This window comes from Taeniopygia guttata, chromosome 28 (assembly GCF_048771995.1).
Source record: "Taeniopygia guttata chromosome 28, bTaeGut7.mat, whole genome shotgun sequence".
NCBI lineage: Eukaryota > Metazoa > Chordata > Aves > Passeriformes > Estrildidae > Taeniopygia > Taeniopygia guttata.
The window spans coordinates 1,728,884-1,756,711 of record NC_133053.1 but is presented as its reverse complement, the minus strand read 5'-3'; the positions used below and the strand labels follow the sequence as shown (position 1 = coordinate 1,756,711).

Here is a 27,828-nt window from a genome sequence, read left to right as displayed (position 1 = left end):
CTTCTCCGTGTGCTTTAAACGCGCCCAGCCCCGCCTGTGTCCCGGCTCCACGGGGCTCCTTTCAGCCTGCTTTGCTCACACCGGGGCTGCTCCCGGGGCACCGGCAGCCGGGGATGCTCCGTGGGGGCTGCGGGAGCAGGTTTGGGGGGTCTGGGGGTGCCGTGGGTGCCGCCGGGGCTCCATGGATGCAACCGGGGCGCTGTGGAGGTCCGTGGGTCCCGCTCGGGGGTCCGCGGGTGCCGGTCCCGGGTCCGTGGGTGCCGGTCCCGGGTCCGTGGGTGCGGCCAGCCCCCGGTGCTCCCGGTGCTCCCGGTGCTCCCGGTGCTCCCGGTGCCGGCATCCCTCGCCCCCCTCCCCGCCGCCCCGTCCCTGTCCCGCCCCGTTCCGGTGACGGCGCGGGCGGGCCGGAAGGGCGGAGGGGAACGGGGCGGCCCCGTTCTTGTCCCGGTGTTCCCGTCCCGGTGTTCCCGTCCCGGTGTTCCCGTCCCGGCACCGCCATGCGCAAGTTCTTCCAGGAGATCAAGGCCGACCTGAAGTTCAAGACGGCGGGGCCCGGGCAGAAGCTCTCGGAGCCGTCCCGGTACGGGCTTGGGGAGGGACCCACCGGTAACGGCACCCCCGGTAACGGCACCCCCGGTAACGCCACCCCCGGGCACCACCGGCTCCTTCGCGCCCGGTACCGCCGCCCTGAGCCCGGTGCCGCCCGGGCCGCGAGGGGGACGCGGGGCCGGGAGCGGCGGCACGGCCGGGCCCGAGCGGCCGGTCCCGCGGGCGGGCGCGCACCGAGCCCGGTTCCTCCGTGCCAGGGCCCCCAGGGAGAAACCGAGAGCCGAGGTGGCCCCGAAGCCCCGGCAGGCCCCCACGGATGAGGCGCAGAAGGCGGCGGCGGCGGCGCTGGCCCGGCTGGAGCTGAAGCCCAAGGGGAAGGCTCCGTCCGCCTCCCAGGAGCACATCAAGAACCAGGGTAGGAGCGGGACGGGAACCGCGATCCCGGCTGGAAAAGCACCCGGGAAGGGCTCTCCAGGGTGTTTTGGGGCGGTGGAAATGGGGTCATGTGCAGCCCTGGGCTAGGGTGACACACCTGGGCAGGTGTTTGCTTCTCAGCTGTCCAAAACCCTCTGGAATGTGCCGAGCCTCCGCTCCAGCTGGGGTTTGTGTGTTGTAGTGAGAAAAGAGCTGATGGCCGAGGCAGCTGCCGGCGAGAAGGGGCTCTCCATGGAGGAAAAGGTGAGGGAGATGCTGCCATTCCCTGCTCGGCACCTCTCGGGGCTGCTCTCCCTCTCCTGAGGGTGTTTATGAACCCCAAAACTTCTCCATGCTCAGTTTGTGCCTGGTTTTATCTCCTTCAGCAGCAAGAGGAGGAAGGGGCAGCTGCTCCCTCTGTCTCAGGGGTTTATTTCATTTGCCCCTTGACTGGTGCCGTTGTGAGGAAAGACCAGAAGGAAAAGCAGCTCCGAGAAGCCATCCAGGCAGTGAGTGCTTCCCTCCAAACTCCTTCCCTTCCCTCTTCAAACTCCTTTTGTGCCGTGGGTCCCCTCCAGCAGTGACCAGCCCACTTCCTTCGTGTAAAATCTCCCCCAGGACAATTTCACTTTACCTGTTCAATCGTCTCTAGCCCAGCAAGTGAAGAACAGTTGAGCTCAGCTGGGGTCAGCTCCTCCCTGAGCAGCTTCTCTCCCTCTCCCTCTCCCCCAGTATTCCTCCGTGGACCCCGTGGCTGCTTCCATCATGGAGATCCACACCTTCAACAAGGACCGGGAGAAGGTCCGGGTGTGCGTGGAGACCATGGCCAAGTGAGTGGGACTGAGAGCACGGGCAGCTCATCCCTTCCCTAGTGGGTTTTCTTGCTCTTCTTCTAGCAAAGTCCTTTTTTTTGGAAGAAAAATGAACTCTTGAACCACCCAATTTGTCAGTTGACCTGATGTCAGCACCCTGCAGGAGTTGGTCCCACTAATCCAAGAGGTCTGGGAGCTGCTGGTTGTTTGGTTTGGCCCCAAAACATTGATGTATTGTATTTTCCTGGGTTTCTCAGCTTTTTTTCTCTGTGAGGTCTGTGTTTTCTCTCTGACCTCAGAGTGTCCTGCTTTGATCCAGGCAGTGCATTCCTCTTGCTGCAGGTACCTGGATAACATCTACCTCCATCCAGAGGAGGAGAAATACCGGAAAATCAAACTGCAGAACAAGGTGTTTCAGGTGAGCTCCGACTCTGCAGCTGCTCAGCTTTGGAAAACCCTTGCTTGGAGCAAACTCCATCTCAATTCTGCCCTTTTCTTCCAGGAAAGGATAAGCTGCTTGGAAGGGACGCACAAATTTTTCCAGGCTGTCGGGTTTGAGACAAAAACACTGCCTGTTCCAGGACAAGGCAAGGACTCGTGGTGTTAATGTGGAGTCAGGGCTTTGTGGGATGCTGAGGCAGCTCTGGTTGCTGACAGCTCCACAGAGATCATTCCTCCAAGGCTGAAACAAAACCAGCACATTCCTCATCCCCAATGTGACATTTCCCCAGAGATCCTTGTCCCCTTGTCACCGCCCTAAAGCCCGAGAGCCTGACACCATCCCTGTGGCTTTGCAGAGACCACGGAGGAGTTCTACGTGCTGCAGGAGGAGGTGCTGAGCAGGCTGGAAGGGCTGAAGGAGCACAAGGAGCAGCTGCTGAGCTCGGAGCCCGTGCGGGCGCAGCTGCACCGGCAGCTCGCCCTGTTCCGGCCGTCGCCCGCGGCCGCGCGCTTCGAGCTGCCCCACGACTTCTTCAACCTGACGGCAGAGGAGCTGCGCAGGGAGCAGCGGCTCCGGTGAGGAGCTCAGGGTCAGGAGACACCAGCCAGGAGCTCGTGGCTCTCCTCGGGGTCTAAAGGCTCTCTCCCCGCAGGACAGAGGCGGTGGAGAAGGCGTCGATGCTGAGGACCAGAGCCATGCGCGAGAAGGACGAGCAGAGGGAGATGAGGAAGTACAACTACACCCTGCTGCGGGTGCGCTTCCCCGATGGATACATCCTGCAAGGTAGGAGGGACTCCTCACCCTTCCTTCGGGCATTTCCAGAAGCTTCTGAGAGTACTGGAATGTTAGGAGCTGGATAACAGGAGGTGCTGAGTTCAGCTGGTGGAATAAACCACCCCAAAACTACAGTGGGGTAACGTTTCTCCACAAAATCTTCCCACCTCCAAACCTTCCCCCTGCTCAGGGTTGGGATTTTAAGCCAGGATTGGACAGAGAGGGAAGAATCTCAAGGCATCATTAATTAAAGTCTGCTCTTCCCAGGCCTCTGGAATAACAAGCTGGACTCATTAGATCAGTGACAGCAGCCAGCGTGAGGCTGCCTGTGTGATGTCAGACTGTCCAACAGCATAAATCCTCTTCAAATTTTCCAGCAGAACTCTGGAAATCATTTCAGGCTTCCCCAGCTCTTTGTTGCAGGCTGGCAGGGGCTCCCAACAATTGACAATTTTTCTTTGGGGACTCTGCTTTTATAGTTTTCAGTTAAATGAGGCTGGCTGTGTGTCAGGGAAGTCGTCGATCAAGTCGGCATCAGTGGGTGAAGCCCCACGGAACCGACCACAAAAGGTTAGATTTTGGTAAATGCCACACTCTCTCACCTTGTTTTCTCATGGCAGGGACTTTTTATGCCCGGGAATCAGTATCTGTGCTCTACAACTTTGTGAGAGAAGCACTCAGAGATGACTGGCTGCCCTTTGAGCTCCTGGGACCTGGAGGTCTCAAACTGACTGATGAGAACTTGGCCTTCAATGAATGTGGGTTGGTGAGTGAAAAAAAAAGATTTTTGGCACCTTCCAGAGCATCTTGAGGATGTCAGAGTCTTCTGCTGCTGAGAGCTGGGGACAGTCGTGCTCTGTCCCCTCATTTTATGCACAAATAAAGCAATAACTGCTTGGGGGCTTCGAGGTGTGGAGGGAAGTGCAGGGTCCCCCTTCCTGGAGCACAGAGCAGCTGCCAGGGGCTGGGAAAGAGGGAAGGTGGCCATGGTGGGGGAAGGTATGGACAGAAACCCCGAAGTAGCATCCCCTAAAAGGAGCTGCTGCAGAATCCAGCCTCTTTGTCCTCTTCAGTTTGAGCAGTCCCAGGTGTGTGAACGCACACAGGCTGTTCTACACTCGAGGGGAACAGAGCAGCTGTGGGAGTGCCCAAATCCAGGATGCAGCAACCTTGGGACAGTGGGAGGTGTGGCTGCCCCAGGCAGGGGTGGGATTTAGGATTGCTGGCTGGGTTTTAGGGTTGCTGTTGTGCCACAGCCTTGCCTGGCCGTGTGCTCAGTCACCTGTCCTGCCCAGGTGCCCTCGGCCCTGCTGAGCCTGGCCTGGGACGCCGCGGTGATGGCAGACGTGGAGGCGGCGGCGGAGGAGCAGCGCAGCCCCCTCAGGCCCGAGCTGCTGGCCAGAGCCCAGACCCTGTCCTGAAATAAAGGGCAGTGCCTCCAGTGCTGCTGGCTGTAGAGTCATCCCTCCTTTTCCCAGGACTGCTGGAGCTACGTGAGCTCAGAGGTGGCTTTGGTTTAGCTCTGCAGAAGGGCTGGACCCTGCTGTCCCCTCCCAGCTCCAGACTCGCAGGTGGCCTCTCCCCGTGGCTCCTCCGAGGGAATTTCAGCACCAAACTGGAGCAGGGACTGCCTGAGGTGTTCCCAGGGCAGTGGTGGAGCAGGGATTAGGGGCTGTTGGGCTGGATTACCAGCCTGAGCCTGGGTAGGGAGCTGGGTTTAGAACTCAGCTTCCCGTTCTGCTTCTGTGTGCACTGTAACTCCTGGTGGAGAGAAGCTATTTGGATAAAGTTACACTTAGTCTGATTAAATGGAATTATTTAAAGACTCAGTTCTGATCCCAGCTGCTTGAGTTGCATTGTTGTTGTAGGTTTGAGATGCCAAACCAGTCTGTGCTGGGGCTGGCACTGGTGTTACTGGGGCAGCATCACCCCCCTTGTCCCTTCGGAGAGCAGAGGGTGACAGCAGGGAACAGCTACTGGTGGTGCCCGGTAGATTAAATCAACCTCAAATTACAGACAAATCTTTTCAAGAAGTAATTCATAACTCACCAGTCGTATAAAGCTGAAAGCCCCAGCAAATTTGTTCTGTTTATCATCAAATTTGATGCCTTTATTACCTCAACCAGAGTTTTTCCGTGGGACAGAGCCCAGCTCTGACGTAGACAAGAGACTGAGGATCTAGCCCTGACCTGTCCAACCTGTCCCAAAATAAGAGAAACAATGCATTTTCCCTTTTCCCAGGGTAAAGCCCTGCTGCTGTTCTCTGGAGCAAGTAAGACCACAAACAGGATGGTACAAGAGCATAAATTCATATATAATTGTACATCATTTATACCCAAGGCCACGCTGTACAACATTATGAACAGTCATTCCCTAGTGGCGTCACAATAAGCTTATTCCAAAATCCCTCAGCTACTTTTAGAGATAACTTAGATACCTTCCATTACAAAGAAGTATCAAAATTTCAATAATGCTTTATTAAGGACAGATTAATATGCAGTATTAAAAAAAAAAAAAAGCTAAAAAGCTAAGTCTAAAAATTTAAGCTTCCATCTGGACTGAAGCAGAACAAAGTGCTGTCTTCTCTTTACAAGAAATGTGGAATACTTTCAAGTATCTTGGTCAAAGATACACAAGGTTTAAAACTTTCTAGCTCATTCTACATACATACAGAGGAGTTAGTAGGCATTTAAGTCTCAAATTGTATTAGATGGGCTGAGCATGCTGCTGTCCTGGTGTGCAGCTCTTGTGCCACTGGATTCTGGAGCTGTGGAACCTGCAAAGGAGAGAATGTGTTTGGTTTGTTTTGTTTTTATAAATATCCTCATGCATCTGGTAAAATTTGACTGCTTTATGTTTTATCTGTCTTAGCTTCCTGCATCTGTTGTGAGTCTCCTTTTCAACACTATTTAAAAACTGGTTTTAATACTGGCTTCGTATTTAATATCACCAATCCAGAATAAAAAAAATCACTTCAACCATAAAAAGGATTTTCATAATCTTTTCAGTGGTTTAGAGCCAAACAAACAGAGCTGTGTGCGTGCCAGCAGAGCCTGAGGGAGGGAAGCTGCTCAGTGGCATCCTCAGAACAAGAGGAGACAAACCCGAGGTGAGGTTCTCATCTCAGAGCCTGGTAATAAGCAAAAGCAGCTTAAGATTAAAGCCAAGCTTCTTGTCAGGCAGTCCCACTGTCTGTTTTTGGAGGTGAGAGGAGCTCAGAGAGGAAGGAGAGCCCAGATAATGCCTGGAATGGGTCAAACACTACAGAATTTCTGTGCACCAGTCCTTATCTAGCAGAGGAGCTGCCCAACACAAACCCACTTTCCTTAGAGCAGGTTGGGAGAGCTCTTATTGTGAGCAGCAAGAAAGAGCCCAGAGCTTTGGAAACCACAGCACGTGCTTGGAGTCAGCTCACTGATCTGTGTGATCACCTCCAAAAGCTCCTGGAGATGAAAGGAGCTGCTCCACGTCCTCATCCCAGCCTGGCCTGAAAGGAGAGGCTGCAGCAGAGGGGCTTTGATCTGTTTTTCCAAGGGATAAGTGGGACACAAACACAAGCAAGTGCTCAGCTTGTGGAGCAAAGCAGCAGCCAGGCTGTGCTCCCTGATGTGACTTCCCTCAGACAATTTGCACCTTTGAGAGGGGTGATAACCCAGCCCTTGCCAGGCCTGGGAGGGCTCTGCAGGCCCCAGAGAGCAGCAATATTTTCCATAATTTACCAGTTTTTTTTTTTTACTAGTACCCTGGTGCTCACCTGTGCTCCCAGAAACAAGCAGGTGACACTGGCAGCCAAGTGCTGCCCACAGGGGCTTTTGTGCCACTGAGGAAAAAGTGGAGGAGGAGGGCAGAAGAGGCAAGAGCAGCTTAGAGAAGGCCATAAATATTAAAGAAGCATCTTTTTTAAAAAAGGGTAAAAAGCAGGAATATCTGGAATAAGGTATCTATAGAGAAAAAAACTCAAGGAATGGTGAAAAAGGGCAGGAAATCCAAAGTTTAGCTCACACAGTTCCTGCTCCCTTGGGGGAGTGTCTGCCAAGAGCCTGGTACCCATTTCCCTTCCCACCTTTTCCTGGCTGTACATCCACAATCATGCAGTCATCATCTTCCTCATCTTCCTCAGTGTCTGCCTGAAATCCATCCATCTCTGCAGCCTGGAGGGAAAGAACAGGGACTGGGTGTGAGGCAGGAGGGCGAGGGTGCCACGGCACCTCTGGGCAGGTGAGCACATCTGGAGGGAAGGAAATGTGCAATTCCCAGCTCCACGAGCTGAGGCTTGTGACAAAAGGCCTCACCTGCAGTGGCACACACAGTGGGAAGGAGGCCAAGCTCCTGCTCCAGGATCCTTCCCTCTTACACAACGTGCTGAGCAGCCCCCGCAGCGCAGGCAGCTCAGCCTTCATGGAAACCTGACTCTTGCTGCATTTTTGGAAGGGAAATATCTCCCCTCTCTGATTATTATCTCCACAGAATCACAGACTCATAAAGTCCAACTGTTCCCCAGCACTGCCACGGCCACCACTGACCATGTCCCCAGGTGCCACATCCTCACAGATTTTAAATCCCTGCAGGGATGGGGACTCCAGCCGTGCCCTGGGCAATCTTTTGGTGAAGAAATATTCCCTAAATCTCCATCCTGACCCTCTCTGGGGCAATGTGAGGCTGTTCCCTCCTGTCCTGTTGTCCCCTGGGAGCACAGCCTGACCCCCCTGGCTGTCCCCTCCTGTCAGGAGCTGTGCAGAGCCAGAAGGGCCCCCTGAGCCTCCTTTGCTCCAGGCTGAGCCCCTTTGGATGTCCTCTCCCTTCTGAAGGTGGAGAATTACTATTCCTTATCAAGTTTGGGCCTTGTTCTCTCCTGACTCCTCCTCATCTTTCCCAAGCAGCTTTTATTGGGGGAGTGGTGCCAGGTCTTCCCTTGCTGCCCAGGTTTCCTGCCATGGGAAAAGCCCAAATTCCCTACTTTGAATCAAATCAAGAACACAGAACCCAAGGAGTGACACAAACCAAAGTTGCCCAGGGTGTGGGGTTGCTGTGAGGGTCTGTTGAGTTTTTTTTTTTCCCCTTCAGCTGGAACTGGAATGAAAATCCTGGTCCCCCATCCCCTAAAAACTATTCCAAGCCAAGAAATTTTCAATTTACATCTTTCAATAAAGTCACAGTTCTCAGATTAAATTCCTCCTACACGTGGGCAGGTACTGCCCACTTCAGCACCAAATTTTTTCTCTCCACAGCTTATGTAAGAGCACCTTGACTCACACAAGCCCTGGTGTGAGCTTCCCAGCAGAGAAACACGTGCCAGGGTTTTTTGGGAATCTGGCAGCTGTGCCCCCCCAGCCATTCCCAGGCTTTCCCCATGCTCCAGCCTGGGTCTACAGGTGGGGTGGGATCTTCAAAACCTGAGCAGGGCTGATTGAGACATCAGGAATGAAACGTTTCTGGGGCTCTGACACCTCTGCTCGGTGCTGCACCTCACCAGCACAGCTCTGAGAAGCTTTGAAGCATTCAGGCTGGTGATGTAATTCTCCTAAAAGCCTTTGTTTTGCTATTTCTGCTCCCTTATAAGCTGAATTTCCAGTGGGTGCCAAGCAGAGACTTTTATCTCTGCCTTTATTTAGTGTACAAGAAAAAAACCCAAGCAGATGGAGTCTGGGGGCTGAACAGCTTCTCACAAGTCTCTGATCTCTATCAATACCTGAGTGCTGAGCCTTTTCAGTAGAAAAGCCAAAAAAGCCAAGAATAAATTGGGAAGGCAAAGCATAAAAAGCATCAAAAGGCTCATTTGTGGTCCAGGGGAGGTGGGTGGAAGGAGATCAGCTTTAAGGTCCCTCCCAACCCAAACCATTCTGGGGCTCTTTCCTAACCTGGAGCACAGGGAAGGAGGAATAAATCCACTGGCAGGGATTTCACACCCTGCCCTGCCTGTGGGATCGGAAGCCAAAGGTTGATAACCCCAAGTTTCAGCACCTAAAGCCTCAACAGAGCACCCCAAGCTTTGTGGGGACCCAACTGTGGCTCCTCCAGGGCCTGAAGGGGCCAAGAGGAAACATGGAGAGAAACTTTGGACAAGGGATGGAGAGACAGGACACAGGGAATGGCTTCCACAGCCAGCAGGTGGGATTTTGGGAAGGAATTCCTCCTCCCTGCGATGGTGGGGAGGGCTGGGATGGAATTCCCAGAGCAGCTGTGGCTGCCCCTGGATCCCTGGCAGTGCCCAAGGCCAGGCTGGAGCAACCTGGGACAGTGAAGGTGTCACTGCCCATGGCAGGGCTGGCACTGGGTGGGGTTTAAGGTCCCTTCCAAGCCAAACCATTCTGGAATTCCCACTTTTCAGTCATGATTAGGCTCCAGCACTACCTGTGGTTGCCCTGAAAAGCAGAAACAACAACAGGAAAACCACAACACAGCTCCCAAGCAGCAACCACTGCAATTCCATCTCATTTTGTCCCTATGAATTATTGTGTTTTTAAACCAGCTCTTGAAATTCTGCTTTATGTGTGTCAGGATGAGCTGGAGCCTTTACAGACTGCTCCGGGCTGAGTTGCAGCACTTGGGAACCACATTTAATCTGCTCACATGCAACTGCTGTAAGTCATCAGCTCGGGCTGTACATCTGGCAGCCACAGGCACACATAAAACCTGCACACAAATTACACACAGCTGTAAAACCAAGGCCAAGCAGACTCTGAAACTATTCACAGCTTGGATGCAATCACTGCCAAATAGCAGAGAATGGAAGAACAGCAGGAGAGCAACGTTTCAAATGGAACAGAGAGTCCAAGCTGCAGACACACACAAAAGAAACCCATCTCTTTAGTCCCATCATTTCACTTCTTTCCCCATAAAAAGGCTCTTCTGGTGTGCAGGACAGTGGCTGGAGGTAGCAGGCTGAGCAGGGGGTGCAAACATCCCCAGCCCCATTCCCAGCACTCCTTACTGGGCCACTGTCAGAATCCAGAGCTTCCCTCTGGCTGCCCTGGGACCCTGGCAGGGGTCAGGAACCCCCCTGGACAGAGCCCCCAGAGACACTGGCTGTGATCTCTGTCCATGGAAAAGAGTTTTCAATCTTACAGGATGAATTACAAGCTCTGAGTGTTTGATATGAGTAATAATTAAGTGTGGCACGGGTGCAAAAGTAAAATTTTAGGATTCTAGATAAGGGATCCAAAGGGGACAAGATGGAGGAAATTGGGTGTGCCTTGTCCTTTTTCTCCTTCTTCATGCCCTCCATGTTTCACTGTGGTGTTGGCATTTTTCTGTTGGTTCAGGCTGGGGACACACTGTCCAACGTAGGTGACAGATATTGGCACGTTATTGTAAATCCAGCACAGGTAGTTTGTGGTATTTAATGTTTGTAACATCCCACTGAGGGCAGAGCCCCACACGCTGCCCTGCAGGACAGAGCTGCGGCAGGGCAGCAGAACATGTTAGAGATAAACAGAATAAACAACCTTGAAACAGCACAGACCAATTATGGCTTCTGCTTTGGCAGCGGGGCTGAAAGAGACTTTTACAATTTTGGGATCATTTAAATATCACAGATTCCGACAGGCCACAACAGGAACTCACCTGCTCAGCACCCCGAGGTCTCTTCATGAACTTGGTGATGGACATGCTTCCCATGGCCTTCCTCTTGGCTGCCAGGGGGGTGGGCTGGGGGACAGCCACTCCTGGCACGCTGCCCCCCTCATCCTTGCCCGTGCAGGGCACCTGGGTGACGTAGTTCCACTGGCAGGGCACGGGGAGCTGCTCCTGCCCGAAGCTGCGCAGCACCTCGGCGTGCACGTACCAGCACATCCTGAACTCGGGCCTCTTCTCGTACACGGAGCTCTCCGAAATGATCCTCTTGAGCCTGGCCTTGGAGGGGACCCCGTTGTCCTCCCCACCTGGGGGATGTGGGGGGCTGCTGTTGCTGCCCTCGGGCACGTCGCTGAAGCGTCCCTGGCGGCAGCACTCCTGGAACTCCTGGATGATCACCCTGCTCCCGTGCACGTTCCCGTGCAGCAGCGGCAGGAGCTGGCCCAGGACTGCGAGAGGAGGGGGGAAAAGGTGGCACAGAATGGGTTAAAAGTTGGGAAAACCAAGGGGATATAAATCAGCAAGGACACTCCAGACCCATAAAGGTCAGCGAGTCCAACTGTTCCCCAGCACTGCCAAGGCTGACCACGTCCCAAGTGCCACATCCCCACGGATTTTAAATCCCTGCAGGGATGGGGACTCCAGCCGTGCCCTGGGCAATCTTTTGGGTGAAAAAATATTCCCTAAATCTCCAACCTGACCCTCTCTGGTGCAATGTGAGGCTGTTCCCTCTTGTCCTGTTGTCCCCTGGGAGCACAGCCTGACCCCCATTCCCGTGCAGCAGCGGCAGGAGCTGGCCCAGGAATCTGAGAGGAGGAGGGAAAAAGGTGGCACAGAATGGGTTAAAAGCTGGGAAAACCAAGGGGATATAAATCAGCAAAAGCACTCCAGAGCAGGGGTGAAAATACCAGGATTGGTTTTAGAGATGGGATTGCCCAGAGAAGTTGGGGGTGCCTCGTGTCTGGAAGGCTCCAAGGTCAGGTTGGATGGGGCTTGGAGAATGGGGAGGTGTCCCTGCCCATGGCAGAAGCTGGATGGTCTTTAAGGTGTCTCCCAACCCAAAGTGGGATTCCATGATTGTAACAGCAGCCAGATTTGATGGAGAAAACTCACCCCCAATAATAACAACACCCTGGAGTAAAATCCATGATTGTAACAGCAATTCCATGATTGTAACAGCAGCCAGATTTGATGGAGAAAACTCACCCCCAATAATAACAACACCCTGGAGTAAAATCCCCACCCCCTGCTTGGCTTTTATGTGAGTTATTCACAGCTTTGTGTTAATCAGGTGCAGGAAAAGCTCATGACTGGAACCAAACCCTTTCCCTAAACAATAAGCAGGCTCAAGCCTGTCCTTAAATTTGAGTTTGCTCAAGTCTGGTTGGCTTTATTTCCTAGATTGCCCAGAGCAAGACTTTTTGGAGAGGCACTGCCAGAAAACTCCTTTCCAAGAGCGTTCAGAGATTCCTTGGATTCCAGACTTGTCAGAAACAGGTCATTCTGAATACAACACTCAGTAATCCCCCTACTCCCTCCAAAGCAGAGTACAAGTGTGGAAGCGTTTAGCCCTTCAGGTCTTACTTTGCTGATCTTTTGCTCTTTTTTTGCTACATTTCTGTGTCTGCTGCTCTTCCTCTGGCACAGGTGGATCCAGGACACAGGCTGTGAACTGCTGGAGCACCTTCAGGTCTGGGTTGGTGCTGTTGTCCTTTGCTGCCCTTTCCCAGACACAGCCAATCTTCACAGGCTGGAGGACATGGAACCTCTTCCCCTTGGCTATCAGCTCATCCCACTCCTTCGCTTTCAGCTTCTGACGAACCTTCTGGTTCTCTGGGTCACACTCCTGCAGCCACAGGGGACAAAAGACTTGTTACACCCACACTAGGGGGAAAAAAAAGAGCTTTTTAAACCCAGCCTTGTGTTCCCTGAGCCACACAGAGCTCCTGAACCGTGCAGGCCGCCCTGCCAGGACCCTGCTCTCCTCCCCTGCCAATATTGACATGACACAGCTCTTTGGAAACTCAGGGACAGCCAGCTCCCTTACCTCTGTCACACCTTCATCTTCAGATAGGTACCCATGGGGTACAAAAAACCCATCGTCCTCATCTTCATCCTCTCCCTCCTCTTCATCATCCTACAAATAAAGGGATGAGAAGTTACACTGCCAAGTGCAAGTGGTTCCTGAATTTTTCAGCATGCAGGATCCTCACCTCTTCACTATGGGAGAGACTTTCCCCTGGCTCCTCCTCTTCCCACTCTTCATCACTGTCTACTTCATAGTCCAGCAGTTTCTGCAAGAAATGCCAACATTTCTGCCCATCACTGGAGAGCAGAGCACCAAACCCACTCTGGGCTTTCAAAGCTGAGGGAACAAAATGGCTCAAAAATCCCAGGGAAGCAGAGGACTTGGCCAAGCACATTCACTTCTAGAGCATAAAGAATCCAGCAGGCTGAGGTGCTTACAGTGTCCTTGGACCATGGGTTCCTGGCACGGATCAGGGAGGTTCTCTTGTTCCAGGTGCCCCAGTAGGCAGGGCGGTGATTCTCACTGAACTGCAGGAGCTTCATCCTGCCAAACTTCTCCCTCTCAGGAACAGCATCAGTCTGGCAGTTATCCACCACCACCACGTCACTGGGAACACAGGGGAAGGTGGCTCAGCCCCACAGAACAGCTCCAGCCTTCCCTCCTCTCCAACATCAATCCTCAAAGCCCCTCTGCAGTTCGTTTCAGAAAACAGAAGCAAAGCAAGCCCCCGAGTGCACACTGACCTGTTGAAACTGTCACTGCTGTCACTGACCAAAGTGGGCCCAGTTTTTCGTGGTTTACGACATTTTAGATCCTTCAAGAAAGAATCTTCAGCATTCTGGGCATGCAGGAGCTTATCCAGCTGTTCCAGGTCGTCTGGATCCAGGGCAACACGGCTGAGGGGGGCTAAGACCATGTTCTCCCTAATTTCAAAAGGAGCAAACTTCCCACAGGAGCCAGCAAGGGTCTGAAACATCAAGTGAGGAATGTCAGGGTTTGGACACCGAGAAGCTGCAGCACCAACACATGCTAGAGACACCTCCTGTTGAGGTGTTGATTTAGGTTAAGTGGAGGTTTAGGTTATCCAAGACTCCAGCAGATCTTCCAGGCAATGAAGAAGAGCTGAGATTCTCTAAACCAACCACAAATGCCTTCTGTAGTCTCTGCTCTGGCCTTTTTCTTAAAATCCTTTACGCTTTTGAGACCAGGAAATTAAGAAAAACCAATGTTTTGACCACGTTAAGAAGCTGTAAGGGGCAGCAGAGAAGGAAATCAGGGTATTTGTTTGGAACAACTGTGAGAGACCAACACACAGGCACAGCAATCCCTCACCTTGGGGGCTTGTGGAGTCTTTGGTTTCTGGAAGAACCTGGTGATCTCTGCTTTCTGTGCATTGATGCGCTGAAATGAGAACCCAAATGCAACTTTGAGATAGGACAAAGCTTTGGAATTCCAGGTGAGCTCATGCATGATTCAACTTCAAATGCAACGAGGCACAAAGCAAAGTTCAGGCAGTCACCAGCTCCTGTGACTCAACAGAAACACTTGTGGTCCTCCCTGCCACAAGCAGGGCTGGAGTGTCATATTGCCAGGGGAGAGTTCACTTGTGGGCAAAGAAACACACAGAGAAAACACTTGAGAGGGGAAAAGCAAAGGAACCAATATGTGTAAAAATTAAAGGTAAAATCTGCATGGAGCAGCCCCAGCAGGTCAGAGGGGACAGGCTGCACTCAAAGGGATCTGCTCCACCAACAGCATTTCACCCCAGAAACAATTCAGAGACAAGGCAGAGAAAGCATTTTTACCTTTTCTTCCTCCTTTAACCGTTTCTCCTCTTCTTTCTTTCTCTTCTCCTCAAGTTTTGCCCTTGAAAACAAAGGAAGGGTTTATTTGCACTGAGGTGGGAAGCCCCAGACCCCACCACGAGGATCATCTGTCAATCCAGCTGAGAACCACGCTTGGTTAAGCGTAGAGAAGACTTTGTTCATTCCTTCTACAGCAAATATTGACCCATTTCAAGTTAACAGGCTGCCCCGAGTTTCTCTTGATGCCAGGGCGTTTCAGGGATTGCCAAATCACAGGTAACTTCCTCAACAAACAGCCCAAGTGAGCCAGGTGAGGAGGGGGAGCTCGGTGCAGCAGAAGGCACGGCTGGGATGGGGCCACAGAGTCCCTCAAGCATTTCAGAGCCACCCCCTGAGCCCAGGCCCGTGCTGCTGGAGCAGGAGGGCAGGGAAAGTGGGGCTGGACATCAGCACAGGGACCCCCAGGAGCTGTTCACAAGCCCAGGCACTCACTCCAAAGCCTCCTGCCTCTCCTTGCGCTTCTCCTCCTTCACTCGCAGCTTCTCAGCTTTCTCCTTCTCTTCCTTTTCTTTCTTTTCCCTCCTTTCTTTCTCTTTCAACTCTTTCTCTTCCTCTTTCCTCTTCTTTGCCTCCTCCTTGGCTCGTTCTTTCGCAGCTTTTGCCTCTTCCTTCAGCCTCCCCTTCTCCTCCCTCTCTGCCTGCAGCTTCTGGAGCTTGTCGGCACGCTCCTGGTCCTGGGGCACAAAGGGGGACACTCAGGGAGCTGCAGCTTTGTGCTCCCAAAGCCCTGGTGAAAAATCAGCATTTCACTGCTCAAAGAGGAAGCTGGACCCACCCAGTGCTTGACCTGCAGCAGCACAAAATATCCTGGAATGGGAAGGACCCTCATCCTTCCCAGGAAAGCAGGTGGGAGCACATCCACAGCCCCCTGGTGCCTCAGGCAGCAGCCAGATGAGCTTCCTTGTGCTGCCTCTCTGAAACCTTTAATTATTCTTTTCCCTTAGCAAAAAAAAAAAAAAAAAAAAGAAAAAAAAAAGAAAAAAAAAAAGGTATTTTCATTTCTCTAAGCATCAAAGATCAAAGAAAGCTTTTGTATTGAGTCATCTTCATTACCACTGTAGCATTATGGAAAATTAGATGGGAATTAAAAAAATCGTAATTATTCCCTTATTTAATAGGAGATTTCAGATTCTTTCCAAAATATTTCCTCCTGAGCAAAGCTTTTCATGCTTTGGTGTCATCGTAGGGCTACAGTGGTGTCACTTCTACAAGTGAATTTGAGCTGATTTGACATCAAAAACCCACAAGGATTTTCTGATGCTTTCCACTATCACAGACATCACTTTGATGATCCTCGTGGGTCCCCCCCAGGCTGGGATATTCCATGATCTCATGGAATAAAGTGAGTCTCCAAACCCCAGATTGTGGAGTTTATCCCTTGTTTTCTTCCATTTTGGATCATCAGTGCCCTGAGTTTGTTCAAGGAGCACTCTGGGAACAGTGGGGGGAAGATTTTATTGGAAGTGTTGCTTTTTATGGTGTTTCCTCCCAAAACAACTGCAATTCCCACCATGGCTCTGCTGACACCAAGGAGGAAAATGTCAAATTAAAGAGAAAAAAAAGCTTTTCTGTGCTGCAGGCACTTGGTGATGTCACCAGGAAAGGAGGATCTGCCTGTGCCCAGACATTCCAACCCCTCCCGGGGTATTTTCAGTTTTCTTTTATTGATTTCACATCTCTCCTTGTCAACATCAAGGCTTCCTGAGCAGTGTCACAACACAAATAAGTGCAGAAAGCCACCAACAGCCAAACGGTGCCAATGGCAAGGAAACAACACTGTCAGCCTGAGTCATGGAATGTGCTGGGTGCTGGTGTGAAGCTGACAGCTCGCTGGTGGGTCTGCTTCATTCCCAGCATCATTTTTAGCTCCCATTCTCCTCTCTCCCCCCTCCCATCCCTGCTATTTTTAACACAGCTATAGAAGGGAAGAAAACAACAGATTGGAATTCTATATGGGGCACTGGGAAAAGCTGAAAAGCTTTCCAGCTACAACTTACATAAAACACACAAGTTTATAAACAAGCCGCTGAGGGACACAGAATTCCTGAGCACAAACCTTCCCAGGGGGGGAAAAAACAATCCCAAAAAACCCATTTGTGCAGCACTGGAAACTGCAGTGACCCTTCAGCCTCCTCTACATCCAGCATTCCATGAGTGGCAGCAGAATGAGGGAGCAGAGGAGCTGCAGCCAAGCAAACAGAACCTGGAGCTTGAGCATTCCCAGTGGTGGCATCCAGTGGTGACATTCTCTGGGAAGCCACAGACACAGCGGCCCCACTTGCCTCGTGTATTAATAAAAACAGAACTGAAATTTTAGGGCTTCAGTGTTTCTAATTTCTTCCCAAAGAGCCCCAGATGCAGCCAGGGCTCCACTGAGGAGCTCTGGAAAGAGCCAAGCACTTTAACTGCTTGCATTAAAGGTTCTTCCACGCTCCTCAGGGAGAGGAAAAATGGCAAAAGAGATGTTCCAGCTGGGCTGAGATAAAAGGCAAAGGCCTTGGTTGGCTCCTCAGGGGAGGTTTGGGTGTCAGGGAAATGCCTTACTCTTTGCAATCTCAGCTTCTCCTTCTCTGCTGAACTTCTGTGGAATTTCTGAGGTACCTGGAATTACAAAATGCAAGTTTTAGAGATCCTGCTCCCGCCTTCCCAGCCTGAGTGACATCAGGCTGCTCCTGCAGATCACATCCAGTCACTCCAAATTCCCCCAGAGCAGGGAATGAGGACAAAATTTGGGAATTTCCAATCTCCCCATCCCCATCCCAGGGCTCCTGCTCCCATGAACAAACCCCTCAGCAAGGGAACATCACGTGCACAGCACCCAGGGGAGCTGCTCTGAACCACAGGGGACATTTCAATGTGGCAAACTCACTTCCTTCCAGCTAAACTTGGGTTTGTTTGGGTTTTTTGGTTTTTTTTTATGGCCTCCACCTATCTTGCTGTGATATTTAGTATTCAGCTGTAACTTTATGAATACAAAGAGTGTTTTCCACATTTTAAGTTTCTTCTTGTCATCACAGTCCACTTGATCTTCCACCAGGAACAGCTCACTGACCCTAAATTCCAAACAGGGCACACTTCCTATTTTTCTTTTATTTATGGGGGGAAGAAAAAGGTGGTTTATGCATAAGGTCATTGCTCATAGACTGGTTAAAGACTGTCAATATTTCATCACACTGTGACTTGATTGACTGGATCCCCCCCTCCTCCTCCTGCATCACATTTAAATTGTGATTAACAGGCTAACACAGCCCAACTGCTTTATTTTCTATATTTAGCTGCCATAAAACAGGAGTTCTATCAAGTGAGGGCTTCAGCTCCTCAGAGCTGTTTCCTCCCAGGAAAACAAACCTGCCAGGACAGCACAGCTTGGGGTGCAGCCCCTCATTTTGGGGAGCAGCAGATGAGCAAATCCAGTCCCACTGGCAGTACTGGATTACACCAGGATTGCTTTTTGTTGTTCTGCTACACTGGAAATACTTCATGCCTGCTTGAGTGTGTCTGTTTATTTTAGAGATGGAAGACTGAGAGTTTTCAGAGAGGAAGAATTGATCACTTGACTTGATAAACACAACAAAAGGACTGGGAGAACCATCCCTGTGGTGGTGCTGCTGCTCTTGGAAACTTCTCTGTCCAAACTGCCCCAAAAATCAGAGTGTTTGGGGGCCTCCTGCTGAAGCAGAGCTGCTAAACTGAAACTCAGGTGAACAAAACCCCCCTAATCCAGAGGTTTTTCATGGAATCAGAATGCTTTGGGCTGGGAGGGCCCTTAGAGCCCATCCATGGGGCACTTCCACTGTGCCAGGCTGCTCCAATCCCCGCCCAGCCTGGCCTTGGGCACTGCCAGGGATGAGGCAGGAGAGCAGCTCTGGGAAATGTGTGCCAGGGCTTTTCCATGGCAGCTGCAGGAAATTCAGAGCTGGAAAAGCATCTGCACTGGCTGTGCTGGGGGAACATCCTCACAGGAATCCCAGCAGCTTGGAGGGGGATGAAACAGAGCTGGGCAAAAACACCTAAAGCACAAAACTGCTCTGGGCTGCTGCTCCCAAAACACCAAGTGTCAAGTGGGTATTTCATTAAAGAAATGTAAATCCAGCAGCAGCCAGAAGCAGGGAGAATCAAATCCTTGAGCTGCAGGATTTAAAGACTCCAAAGGGCAACAATTCACTAATCAACCACCACCACCTTTCCTAGACTCCTCACTGCCCCACTCACCCTCTTCCCCACAATCCCAGCAACCCAAACATTGCACCACAGCAACTTGCACCCCCCAAACCAGAGCAGACCAACCTTCCTGGCGGGTGTGGAGGCAGCCAGAGGGCTGGTGCTGCCCTTGGTCTGTGCCAGGAGCTCGGGTGAGCTCCCGGAGCTCAGTGAGGAGTTGGTCAGTCCCGAGTCTCCCTCGTGGGACGACTCCAGGGCCTCGCTCTCCGAGGCGGTGCTGCCGTCCAGAGAGGCCACCTGGGGGGATTTCAGGCTCATGATGTCCTCCAGCAGCACCACGGGCACCTTCCCCTCAAAGAGCACACCCTTCAGTTCGCCCTGAGTGCCCTTCCTGCCTGCCACGTCCTTGCAGGCTGTGAGGCCGGAGCATGGCTGGCTCCCAGCTCCCAAATCCTGCTCTGCCTTGGCTGCGGCTGCACAGGGCCCCTCAGTCTGCGTGGAGTCACCTGCTGGGCTGCTCTGTGAGGAGCTCAGGCAGCTCAGCTCCTTTCCTATGGTGCCATTGCTGACAGCAGCTCTAGAATCCACATCCTCCTGCTCCGTGCCGTCCCCGAGTCCGTGGGCAGAGCCCTTGGAGAGGTCAGGATCATCCCCAGGGTCACTCCTGTCACCTCCTGGGTTTTTCTGGATAAAATGGTCCAATGGACCTTTTCCATTCATGAGTTTTGGAGGCAAATTCCCATCTGAGCTCAGCTGGCAGTCATTCTCCACATCGTCCAGGGAGGCACCTGAGGCATCCAGGGAGGGATCCTTGCTGGGAACAAAAGCACTCGGGGAGCTCTTGACTTTTTTGACTTCTGGATTCACATCGAGTTTTTCCTTTGGCACAGGATTGAGGCGCTTGAAGGGCAGCCGAGCTGCAACAACAACACCAGGTTAGAGCCCCGTGATGTCAATGGGTTTTATTCATTTTTAAGAATAAGATTGAGATAAGCCACTAAGAGATGCTTTAATCACAGCCAAACTAATGTATTTCACAAAATCACGTCTGAGATGTTCTTAATGTGCTAAAACCGTGCTGGATGAGAGACACTCCCTTACCTTGGACGAGCTTCCGTGGAGGAACAGCAGCTTTGTCTCTGCACTCCATGGCTACGGGAGAAAACAACAAATCAGCACCCGGGGTTGCTCCCAGCGAGCTGCTGCTTCTCTGAGACAGCTGAGACAGAGCCCAGCAGCTCCCAGAGCCGGTGAGGGAGGACAAGGGGGTCCCACTGTCACCCCCAAGCCACCAGCGTCCCCCTGGCTGGGCTGAGCAGGAACGTCCCCAGGAGGCCCCGAGGAGCTGTGAGGAGGAAACTGCTCCCTGTGAGGGCGGGCAGGGCCTGGCAGAGGGTGCCCAGAGCAGCTGCGGCTGCCCTGGCAGTGCCCAGGGCCGGGCTGCATCACCCCAGCACAGCACACAGCGTCCCTGCCCAGGCAGGACGAGCTTTCAGGCCCCTCCGCACCCAAACCGGTCTGTGACTCCCTGAGCGAGGCTGCACGGCCCAGCCCCGGGGCGCGGCGGCAGCTCCGGCACCTCCTTTGTTACCCGGGGCAGGCCCCGCGCACCCCCGCGGCCCAACCGCCGCTGGAAACACCTCGCGGCCCGGCCGCGCCGCACTCCCGGGCTGTGCCCTACCTGTGGCGGCGGCCAGCGCGGCTGGCGGCGGTGCCGGGCGGCCCGTGAGGCGGCGCAGCCCCCGCCGCTCCGGGCCCGGTCCCGGTCCCGCCCGGCCCGTCCCGCTCGTACTTGGCGGGAGCCGGGGCGACCCCGCGTCCCGCGCCGCTGATTGGCGGAGCGCGCCCCACGTGACCCGCCCAGCCACGCTCCCCCGCTGCGCCTCGCCTTTCGGTTGGTTGCCGCCGTCAGCGCCGCTGATTGGTGGAGGGAGCTGTCAGTCTGGCGAGCTGCGGGCGCTGATTGGGTGGTTTTGTAAAGGGCCGGCGGGGCGCCGCTGGGTGCCTGCGGCTAGGCCCGAGGCCTGCCCGCTCACCGGGCGGGAACGGGGCTGCGGCGGGCCGGTGCCGGGCCGGAGGGGCCTGTCCGCAGCACCGGGAGGAGGGGGCGGAGCCAGCACTGCCGCGCCCGCCTCGCGCCACTACGGGCATTGAGCCACCGCGCGAAATGGCGGCGGGGTCGGCGGCCAATTAGCGCGCCGCTGTCGCGAGGGATGCTGGGAGTCGTAGTTTTCCATTTGGAGTCTCTGTCGCCTCATTTTTATAGCGGGGGTCCCGGCACGGCTGTCCCGGTGTGGCACCCGCCGTCCGCTCCCCGCGGGCGCTGCTTCGTCCCTCACGAGAAACCCACGGCGGCACCACCGTTATCTCCCACCATGAGCGCCCGTCGCGCGTGTCGCGACAGAACCACTCTATTCGGCTGAGTCGCGACGCGCGGCGGTTCCGCCCGGCCGGCAGGGGGCGCGCTGGCCCCGCGCGGCGCTCCGGCCGCGCCGCTCGGTGGTGGCGGCGGCCGGGGGCGGCGGCGGAAGCGGCGGCGGGGACGGGCCGGGCCGGGCTGGGACGGGCGGAGCGTCCTGAGGCTCCCGAGGCTCCCGCCGCCCCCGCGCCAGGTCCCGCCGCCCGCAGACCGGGCCCCCCGCCCGCAGACCGGGCCCCCCGCCGCCGCCACCGGGCCAGGCACCGGCACCGGCACCATGTCGGTGGCGGGGCTGAAGAAGCAGTTCTACAAAGCGACCCAGGTGAGACACCGGCACCGCGCGCCCGCTCTTCCCTTACCGGCTCGGAAAACCCATCCCGGTCGCTGCTGCCCCGGCGGTGCGCGATCCCCGCCGTTATCCCGGTGCTGGTCCCGCCGGGCATCCCCCGGTGCCCAGCCTGGCACCCCCCGTTATCCCGGGCTCGTATCTCCCGGTTCTCAGTGTGACCCCGGGGCTCGGTGAGGCCGTGAGCGGACCCCCGGGCGGGGCTCGGTTTGGGGGAGCCGTTCTCCCGGTGGCACCGGGCAGGGAAGCTCCTCCGGGGAGCTCCGGGGCGGGTGACACCGTGGGGGTCACCGGGAGGGTTTCCCTCTCCCCAAAACCCGCCGCACAACCGGGACGGATCCAGCCTTAAACCGGCCGGGAGAGGCGGAGGAAGCACCGGGAGCACCGGCCCCGGTAACCGCGGCGGCGGCCTCGGGAACTCCCGGTTGCTGCAGAGCGGCTGGAGCGGGGGGAAAGGGCTGGGAAAAGCTCCAGAGGGTCGGGAATTGCAGCCAGGATCGAGGAGTTCGTGTGGTGTCCTTGGAGCTCTTCCCCTCCTGCATTGCTCAGCCCTGGGAGCGCCCAAGGCCGGGCTTGGATTATCCCGGGACGGAGGAATGGGATTTTCCATCAGCTGCTCCATAATTCCATGTGGGAATGAGCCTCAAAGAGGCTTCACAAACTCCTTTTTCCTCTCTCAAATAAGCCGTGGCCATTCCCAACCCTCCCCGGCAGAATTTTCCTTCCCACCGCTTCCCGTTCGCCACTGGGAGGTTTTGTGAATGCGTTTTGGGAAGGGTTCAGGAATCGCAAATTCCCCCTCTGCTGCTGCTTTCCTGCCCCTGCTTTCAATCCCAGATCAGTTTGGCACGGATGGTGTTTTCCATCACTGAGTTAAACCCTTTCAGCTCATCCCACCCCTGCGTGCGACGTGTGTCGCCTCCTTCCTCGGCTCTATTTCCCCAAATCCGTTTTATTTACCCGGCAAAGCAAAAGAACGAATTCCTGAAGTCATCCTCCACCCTCCTTTCCCACTGAACCCATCGTGGGGTGGTTTTTATGGTGTTTTTTCACAACTTCCACGGGGAAAGGTCGTGCTGGGGACTGGGAGTGGGAGGATTTTGCTGGCTGGATGTGCTGTGGTGGTGTCAGGAGGCGAAAACCCCTCAGTGATTCAGGACTAACACGTTCCTAAGCCCAAAAATATAATTTTAAACCTCAGATTAAACCATTTTTTGGAGGAATTACAAATTCTTCCAGAGGTGCTGCCACCCCTTGCAGTGCTCCAGGGGCAGAGGTGTCCACGACTTAGAGATGCTCTGACTGGAAACTGGGAGTCACTGGTTCCAGTTTGGCCATTTTTTTTGTCTCTTCCTTCTCTTTTCCCCCCTTTCTCCCCTCTGGTCCCACTCAGCCCTTGGCTGAAGGAGGGGAGGATTAGTTATTTTTTGGCTCCCTTCAAACCATCAGACTCTGCCAAAGCCCAACATGTGGAAGATCTTTCCTAAAATATTACATTTTGTTCCACGTCTGTCCTTCATTGAAGGCAAGCAGAGCCAGGAGCGGGGTCTGCAGGGACCCCAAAGATTTGGGATCCCTGTTTGGGATCCAGAGGGAGCAGGGCTTGGCTCATGGCCCCATCCATGTGATTTTTCCAAGCCCACGTCTCCCCTGGGTGAGGCAGCCCACACGCAGGAGAGAGCCTGGAGTATCTGGGAAAAAAAATAAATAAAAAAATCTGAGTCGTGCTGGCAAATGCTGCAGATGGGGAACAGCTCTGAGTGTGTCCAGAACAGGTTCTGCCTGTTCACAGCAAACTGTTCCCTAAAAAAAACAAACAAAATAAAGCTGGAGAAAACATCCTGAGGAAGGGGGAGAAACAGCAGCAGCTTGGAGCTGGGAACAGGGTGGGAATCCCTGCCTGGTCCAGGGTTTCATCCAGCCTGGAATTCACAGGGAGCTTCTGCTGTAGAAACAGCTTGGTTTGCACCCTTTGGGTTTGTACAAACTGCTGGAAATCCTAAAATCCTGCAGATCTTCCCAGGCAGGGGCAGGACAGGCTGCTGTTCTGGGGGGATCCTGAGGGAAAGCTGGGGGTGTCAGCAGGGATGGGGAGCAGCAGCAGGGCTGGAAACGGCCTCAGTGAGGCTGAAATCTGATATTAAAGCAAATTTTTCCATGGAAAAGGTGGTCAGGCATGGAACAGGCTGCCCAGGGCAGCAGTGGAGTCCCCATCCCTGAAGTGTTCCAAAGCCACGTGGATGTGGCACTTGGGGACACGGTGCTGAACCTGGTGCTGGGCTGGACTCAGTGGCCCTAAAGCTCTTTTCCAGCCTCACCCATTCCATGATTCCACATCCCAGCCCTGCCTGGGTCACGCTCAGCCAGCAGCAGGAGCAGCCCAGGAGCATTTTGGGGACAGGGGAATGCAGGGATGGGTTTGTGCTGCCCTTCCCAGGAGCATTTTGGGGACAGGGAAATGCAGGGATGGGTTTGTGCTGCCCTTCCCAGGAGCATTTTGGGGACAGGGGAATGCAGGGATGGGTTTGTGCTGCCCTTCCCAGGAGCATTTTGGGGACAGGGGAATGCAGGGATGGGTTTGTGCTGCCCTTCCCAGAGCCCAGGAGTTGTTTGGGAACAGGGAAATGCAGGGATGGGTTTGTGCTGCCCTTCCCAGGAGCTCTTTGGGGACAGGGAAATGCAGGGATGGGTTTGTGCTGCCCTTCCCAGAGCCCAGGAGTTGTTTGGGGACAGGGAAATGCAGGGATGGGTTTGTGCTGCCCTTCCCAGGAGCTCTTTGGGGACAGGGAAATGCAGGGATGGGTTTGTGCTGCCCTTCCCAGGAGCATTTTGGGGACAGAGGAATGCAGGGATGGGTTTGTGCTGCCCTTCCCAGACCTCAGGTGTGCCTGGGATTCCCAGCACAGCTCCTGGGGGTGCTGCCCGTGGATCCCAGCAGGGTTTGGGATGGAGGAGACCTTGGAGCTCATCTCCTTCCACCCCCTGGAAGTGTCCAAGGCCGGGTGGGACAGTGGCAGGGCTGTGACAGGATGGGATTTAAGGTCCCTTCCAACCCTAACCAGGCTGGGCTTCAGCCCTGCTGCCATTCCAAACTGGATTAACGTGCTCCCAACGCCTGTGTGAGCTGAGCCTAAACCCTGCCAGGCCTGCCTGGGCTCAGGAGCTCGTGCTGGCCCGAGCCACAGCCCAGCCACCTCCTCCTCCACATCCAAAACCATTCTCCAGAAGGAGAAAAGGCAAGTGCTAATTAAATCTCAGCAGCCCTTGACACACACACACATCTCCCTGAGGCTGATGACAGCTCTCAAGGCTTCCAGAGGGATTTTTGACCATAAATAGCCCATAAATTGCTGCCTGCCTGGCCTGCTCCAGAGCCTGGGACACCAGCTCAGCCCAGCAGGACCTGCCCTTGCCAAGCTCCCTGGGCCACCAGGGAAAGCTTTCCCTGCCCTGGGAGCTTCCTCCAGGTGCTGCTCAGAGCTGAGGCACGGGAATGTCCTCCCAGACTTGTGTGACAATGAGGGGACAGGCTGCAGCTGCCAGGGAGGGCATTTCCCCTTTTTCTTTTGGCCTTTGTGGTCATTGCTCTTGGTGCTGCTGAACTGGGATTTCCTTCACTTCTCTCTGGGTTTCCTCACCCGAGGTTCTCTCTGCAGTGATTTTGTGCTCTGCTTCCACGTGTGGGATTTTCCTTCCCTTTCCCAGATGAACCTTTCAAAAGCTCCTTTTTTTTTTTTGTTCTTTTTGGGTTTTTTTTTATATTAACTCAGCCCTGCTCTCACTGGTCTCTCCAAGCTTTCTCTTGGAGGCAGGAGGTGTCTTTGGGATGGTTTGGGTTGGAAGGGACCTTAAAGCTCATCCCATTCCATGGGCAGGGACACCTTCCACTATCCCAGACAGCTCCAAGCCTTCCACCCTTCCAGGGATGGGGCAGCCACAGCATCTTTGGGAAGCTGTGCCAGGGCCTCAGCGCCCTGTGAGCAAAGAGGGGAGCAGGGAATTCCTGTGGGAGGGATTTGGCAGCATCAGGCTCTAAGCTCCTTATCTGTACATGGGAATTTGGACTGGGAAGTCAAGGGATTTTTGCTGATTCCTGCCAGCCTGGAGCCTCCTGCCAACCTCTGTCCCACAGCAGCTGGTGTTTCTGTATTAACATTAACCCGGGCTGGATTCTCCTGCAGCTCCTGGGTTTATTTTTTCACATTCAGCTGCTTTTGAGGCTGGGGGAGAGCTGGATTTGCTGGGGTGACATCCTCCAGCTCTGCATCCATCCCAGAGCATCCTCCAGTGTGCTGGCACTGGGGAGGGCTGTTCTGCTCTGTGTTTGCAGATCCACAGGGAAAAGGAGGCTCAGGGGAGACCTCGTTCCTCCCCACAGCTCCCTGCAAGGGGACAGGGCTCAGTCTGCCAGGCAACAAGTGACAGGAGGGAGGAAACGGCCTCAGTGAGGCTGAAATCTGATATTAAAGCAAATTTTTCCATGGAAAAGGTGGTCAGGCATTGAACAGGCTGCCCAGGGCAGCGGTGGAGTCCCCATCCCTGAAGTGTTCCAAAGCCACGTGGATGTGGCACTTGGGGTGGACTCAGTGGCCCTAAAGCTCTTTTCCAGCCTCACCCATTCCATGATTCCACGTGTGGCAGTGGAAAGCAGAGGCTGAGTGTCCCCAAACCTCTTGGAGACAGGGGTGAGGTGCCAGTGCATCCCTTCAGGGCTGGCTGGTGCTGGCTGGACGCTCAGAGAGGTGCCTCTGCCACATCCAGGGAAAAAAAAAATGCAGCCAGGATATTTTCCTGTGGATTCCCTCTCCTTTTCTAGGGTGATTTGAATCAAAATACTGTTCCTGCATTGCTGGTCAATCACTGTTGGAGCTGAGCAGCCCCAAAACCAAGCAGGTTTCATTTTTGCAGGGTTGTTTCTCTCTATAAATTGACTTTCCCCCCACTTTAAGGTTGTTTTTGCAGCCGTTGGGTTCTGACAATAACAGGAGCTCTGATTCCTGGAAGGCAGAGACAGAAAGCAGAGCTGGGAAAGTCCAGCTCTCCACATCCTGCTGTTTGCTCCCCTTCCCGTGGCTGCTGTCAGCCAGGGAAAGTGTTCTCCTGTGCTTGCAGCTGGGGAATCTGGGCTGAGGGCAGATCTGTGACTCAGGGAGGGTCATGTGCTGCTGGGATGCTGAATCCACGTCATGAAACATGGATTTATCCAGCTGATTGCTCAGGGGGATGCTTCCTGCATGAGCAAAAGGAAATCCTTCCTCCCCCTTTTCCCTGCCACTGCTTTCCTCCTGGGAAAGAGCAAAATGGGGATGAGTTCAGGCAGCCTGCCTTGTAAAAGCTGATTCATTTCTTTAGCACTTTTGTTGTTTTTTTTTCCCTCCTTCTTCCTCCTCTCCCTCATCCCTGCATATGCCAGTGCCTTTTGCCAGGGCTCCCAGCCCCATCCCTGTGGGAATAGCAGGGGATGGGGAGGGAGCAGGGCAGCTCCTCCTGCCTGGGACTGCAGAAATCCCAAATCCAGGGCCAAAATCCCAGCCTGGTGTCTGCTGGGATGTGAGGGGCTGATCCTGCTGTCCCTCCCAGGCAGGATGGAGAGCTGCTGGAAAGCCCAGAAATAAAAGAAATCCCTAATCCAGATGGTTTTGGCTGTGTAATTCCAGCTGAATTAATTCACATGGAAACTCAGCACTGCACATCCCAGCCCTGCTGGTGTTTCATAAAACTCTGAGGTCGCTGTCCTTGCTCCTTCCCTTCCTTAACTGCACGGATTAATCCAGCCTGGGGTGTGATGCCCGGAGTGGGAGCCTGCAGGAGGCTGATCCTGTTTTTTCCTGTGGATCTGCTCCCTCTGAGCTGAGCCATGGCTGTGTCCCAGCCTTCCTCCCTGGATCAGATGGGAAAGATCCAACTCATGGCTCTGGGAAAGCCCCACAGCATCCCAGAGCTTCCCTTTTCCTCAGCTGCTCCATGGCAGGACTTAGTGCAGGATCCAGCCCCTCTTGGCCTCTCCCTGTGATTATAAAAGCGATAATTAATATATATTTTTTAACAGATTTCCTTTTCCTGTTCCCCTCGGCCCCATCCCTTCAGTCAGTGATCCCGTGGCTTTCAGGAAAAGTTCCTGTGGCAGGAAAGGGCCCAGACTCAGCTCTGGGGCTTCCTCTGCTGGTTTTGGGGCTGGGAGGTGCCCAAAGTCCTGGAGAATCCATCAGGAGAGTCTGGATTGCTCCTGCCTCCAGGAAAAACCTTGTAACCCCCCCTCCCAGCATTGCCACCAATAGCTAATTAATACAACCAGTCCTTTTAAAGCCATTGGGAATTTTAGGATCTCCTAATGCCTGGCTATTAATAAAGTTCATGGTACTGTCGCTAATTAAATTGCTTTTCTGCTCCAAAGGAGGAAAAAAAAAAAAAAGATGAGTTAAACATCTCCATAATGAAATTCTGT

At 54.0% G+C, this 27,828-nt stretch overlaps 3 protein-coding genes across 8 annotated transcripts in view; 2 read left to right on the top strand and 1 right to left on the bottom strand.

Moving 5' to 3' along the window:
* The first annotated feature begins 384 nt into the window (after window positions 1-384).
* Window positions 385-5,978, top strand: UBXN6 (UBX domain protein 6). 2 transcript variants are annotated; one of them, XM_030257068.4, is made up of 11 exons: window positions 385-580; window positions 807-964; window positions 1,166-1,227; window positions 1,350-1,472; window positions 1,696-1,793; window positions 2,118-2,193; window positions 2,278-2,362; window positions 2,573-2,792; window positions 2,870-3,000; window positions 3,612-3,757; window positions 4,287-5,978. In XM_030257068.4, exons 1-11 carry the CDS (start codon window positions 498-500, stop codon window positions 4,410-4,412), a joined length of 1,308 nt encoding a protein of 435 aa, XP_030112928.4. In that variant the 5' UTR covers window positions 385-497; the 3' UTR covers window positions 4,413-5,978. The 2 variants fall into 2 exon arrangements, with proteins under 2 accessions (XP_030112928.4, XP_030112929.4); XM_030257069.4 differs by having other exon boundaries at window positions 388-580; window positions 1,353-1,472.
* On the bottom strand, window positions 5,285-21,853 carry CHAF1A (chromatin assembly factor 1 subunit A). 4 transcript variants are annotated; one of them, XM_072919339.1, is made up of 15 exons: window positions 21,397-21,853; window positions 19,720-19,770; window positions 18,745-19,535; window positions 17,002-17,058; window positions 14,890-15,131; window positions 14,398-14,458; window positions 13,925-13,993; window positions 13,336-13,559; window positions 13,030-13,198; window positions 12,777-12,857; window positions 12,611-12,700; window positions 12,148-12,409; window positions 10,555-11,012; window positions 7,055-7,142; window positions 5,285-5,767 (listed from the first exon to the last, which is right to left on the bottom strand). In XM_072919339.1, the coding sequence occupies exons 2-15, from the start codon at window positions 19,766-19,768 to the stop codon at window positions 5,688-5,690; spliced, it is 2,721 nt and encodes a 906-aa protein (XP_072775440.1). In that variant the 5' UTR covers window positions 19,769-19,770; window positions 21,397-21,853; the 3' UTR covers window positions 5,285-5,687. The 4 variants fall into 4 exon arrangements, with proteins under 4 accessions (XP_072775440.1, XP_072775439.1, XP_012426716.5 ...); XM_072919338.1 differs by lacking the exon at window positions 21,397-21,853 and adding an exon at window positions 20,507-20,773; XM_012571262.5 differs by lacking the exon at window positions 21,397-21,853 and adding an exon at window positions 20,300-20,478.
* SH3GL1 (SH3 domain containing GRB2 like 1, endophilin A2) overlaps window positions 21,092-27,828 on the top strand; it is a 26,081-nt gene continuing 19,344 nt past the window's right edge. The window contains exon 1 of one of the 2 annotated variants that reach the window (XM_072919349.1): window positions 21,092-21,359. In XM_072919349.1, the coding sequence (XP_072775450.1) occupies window positions 21,315-21,359 (45 nt within the window). In that variant the 5' untranslated portion in view covers window positions 21,092-21,314. The remainder of the gene's footprint in view (window positions 21,360-27,828) is intronic. The other variant, XM_072919350.1, reaches the window with a different exon arrangement.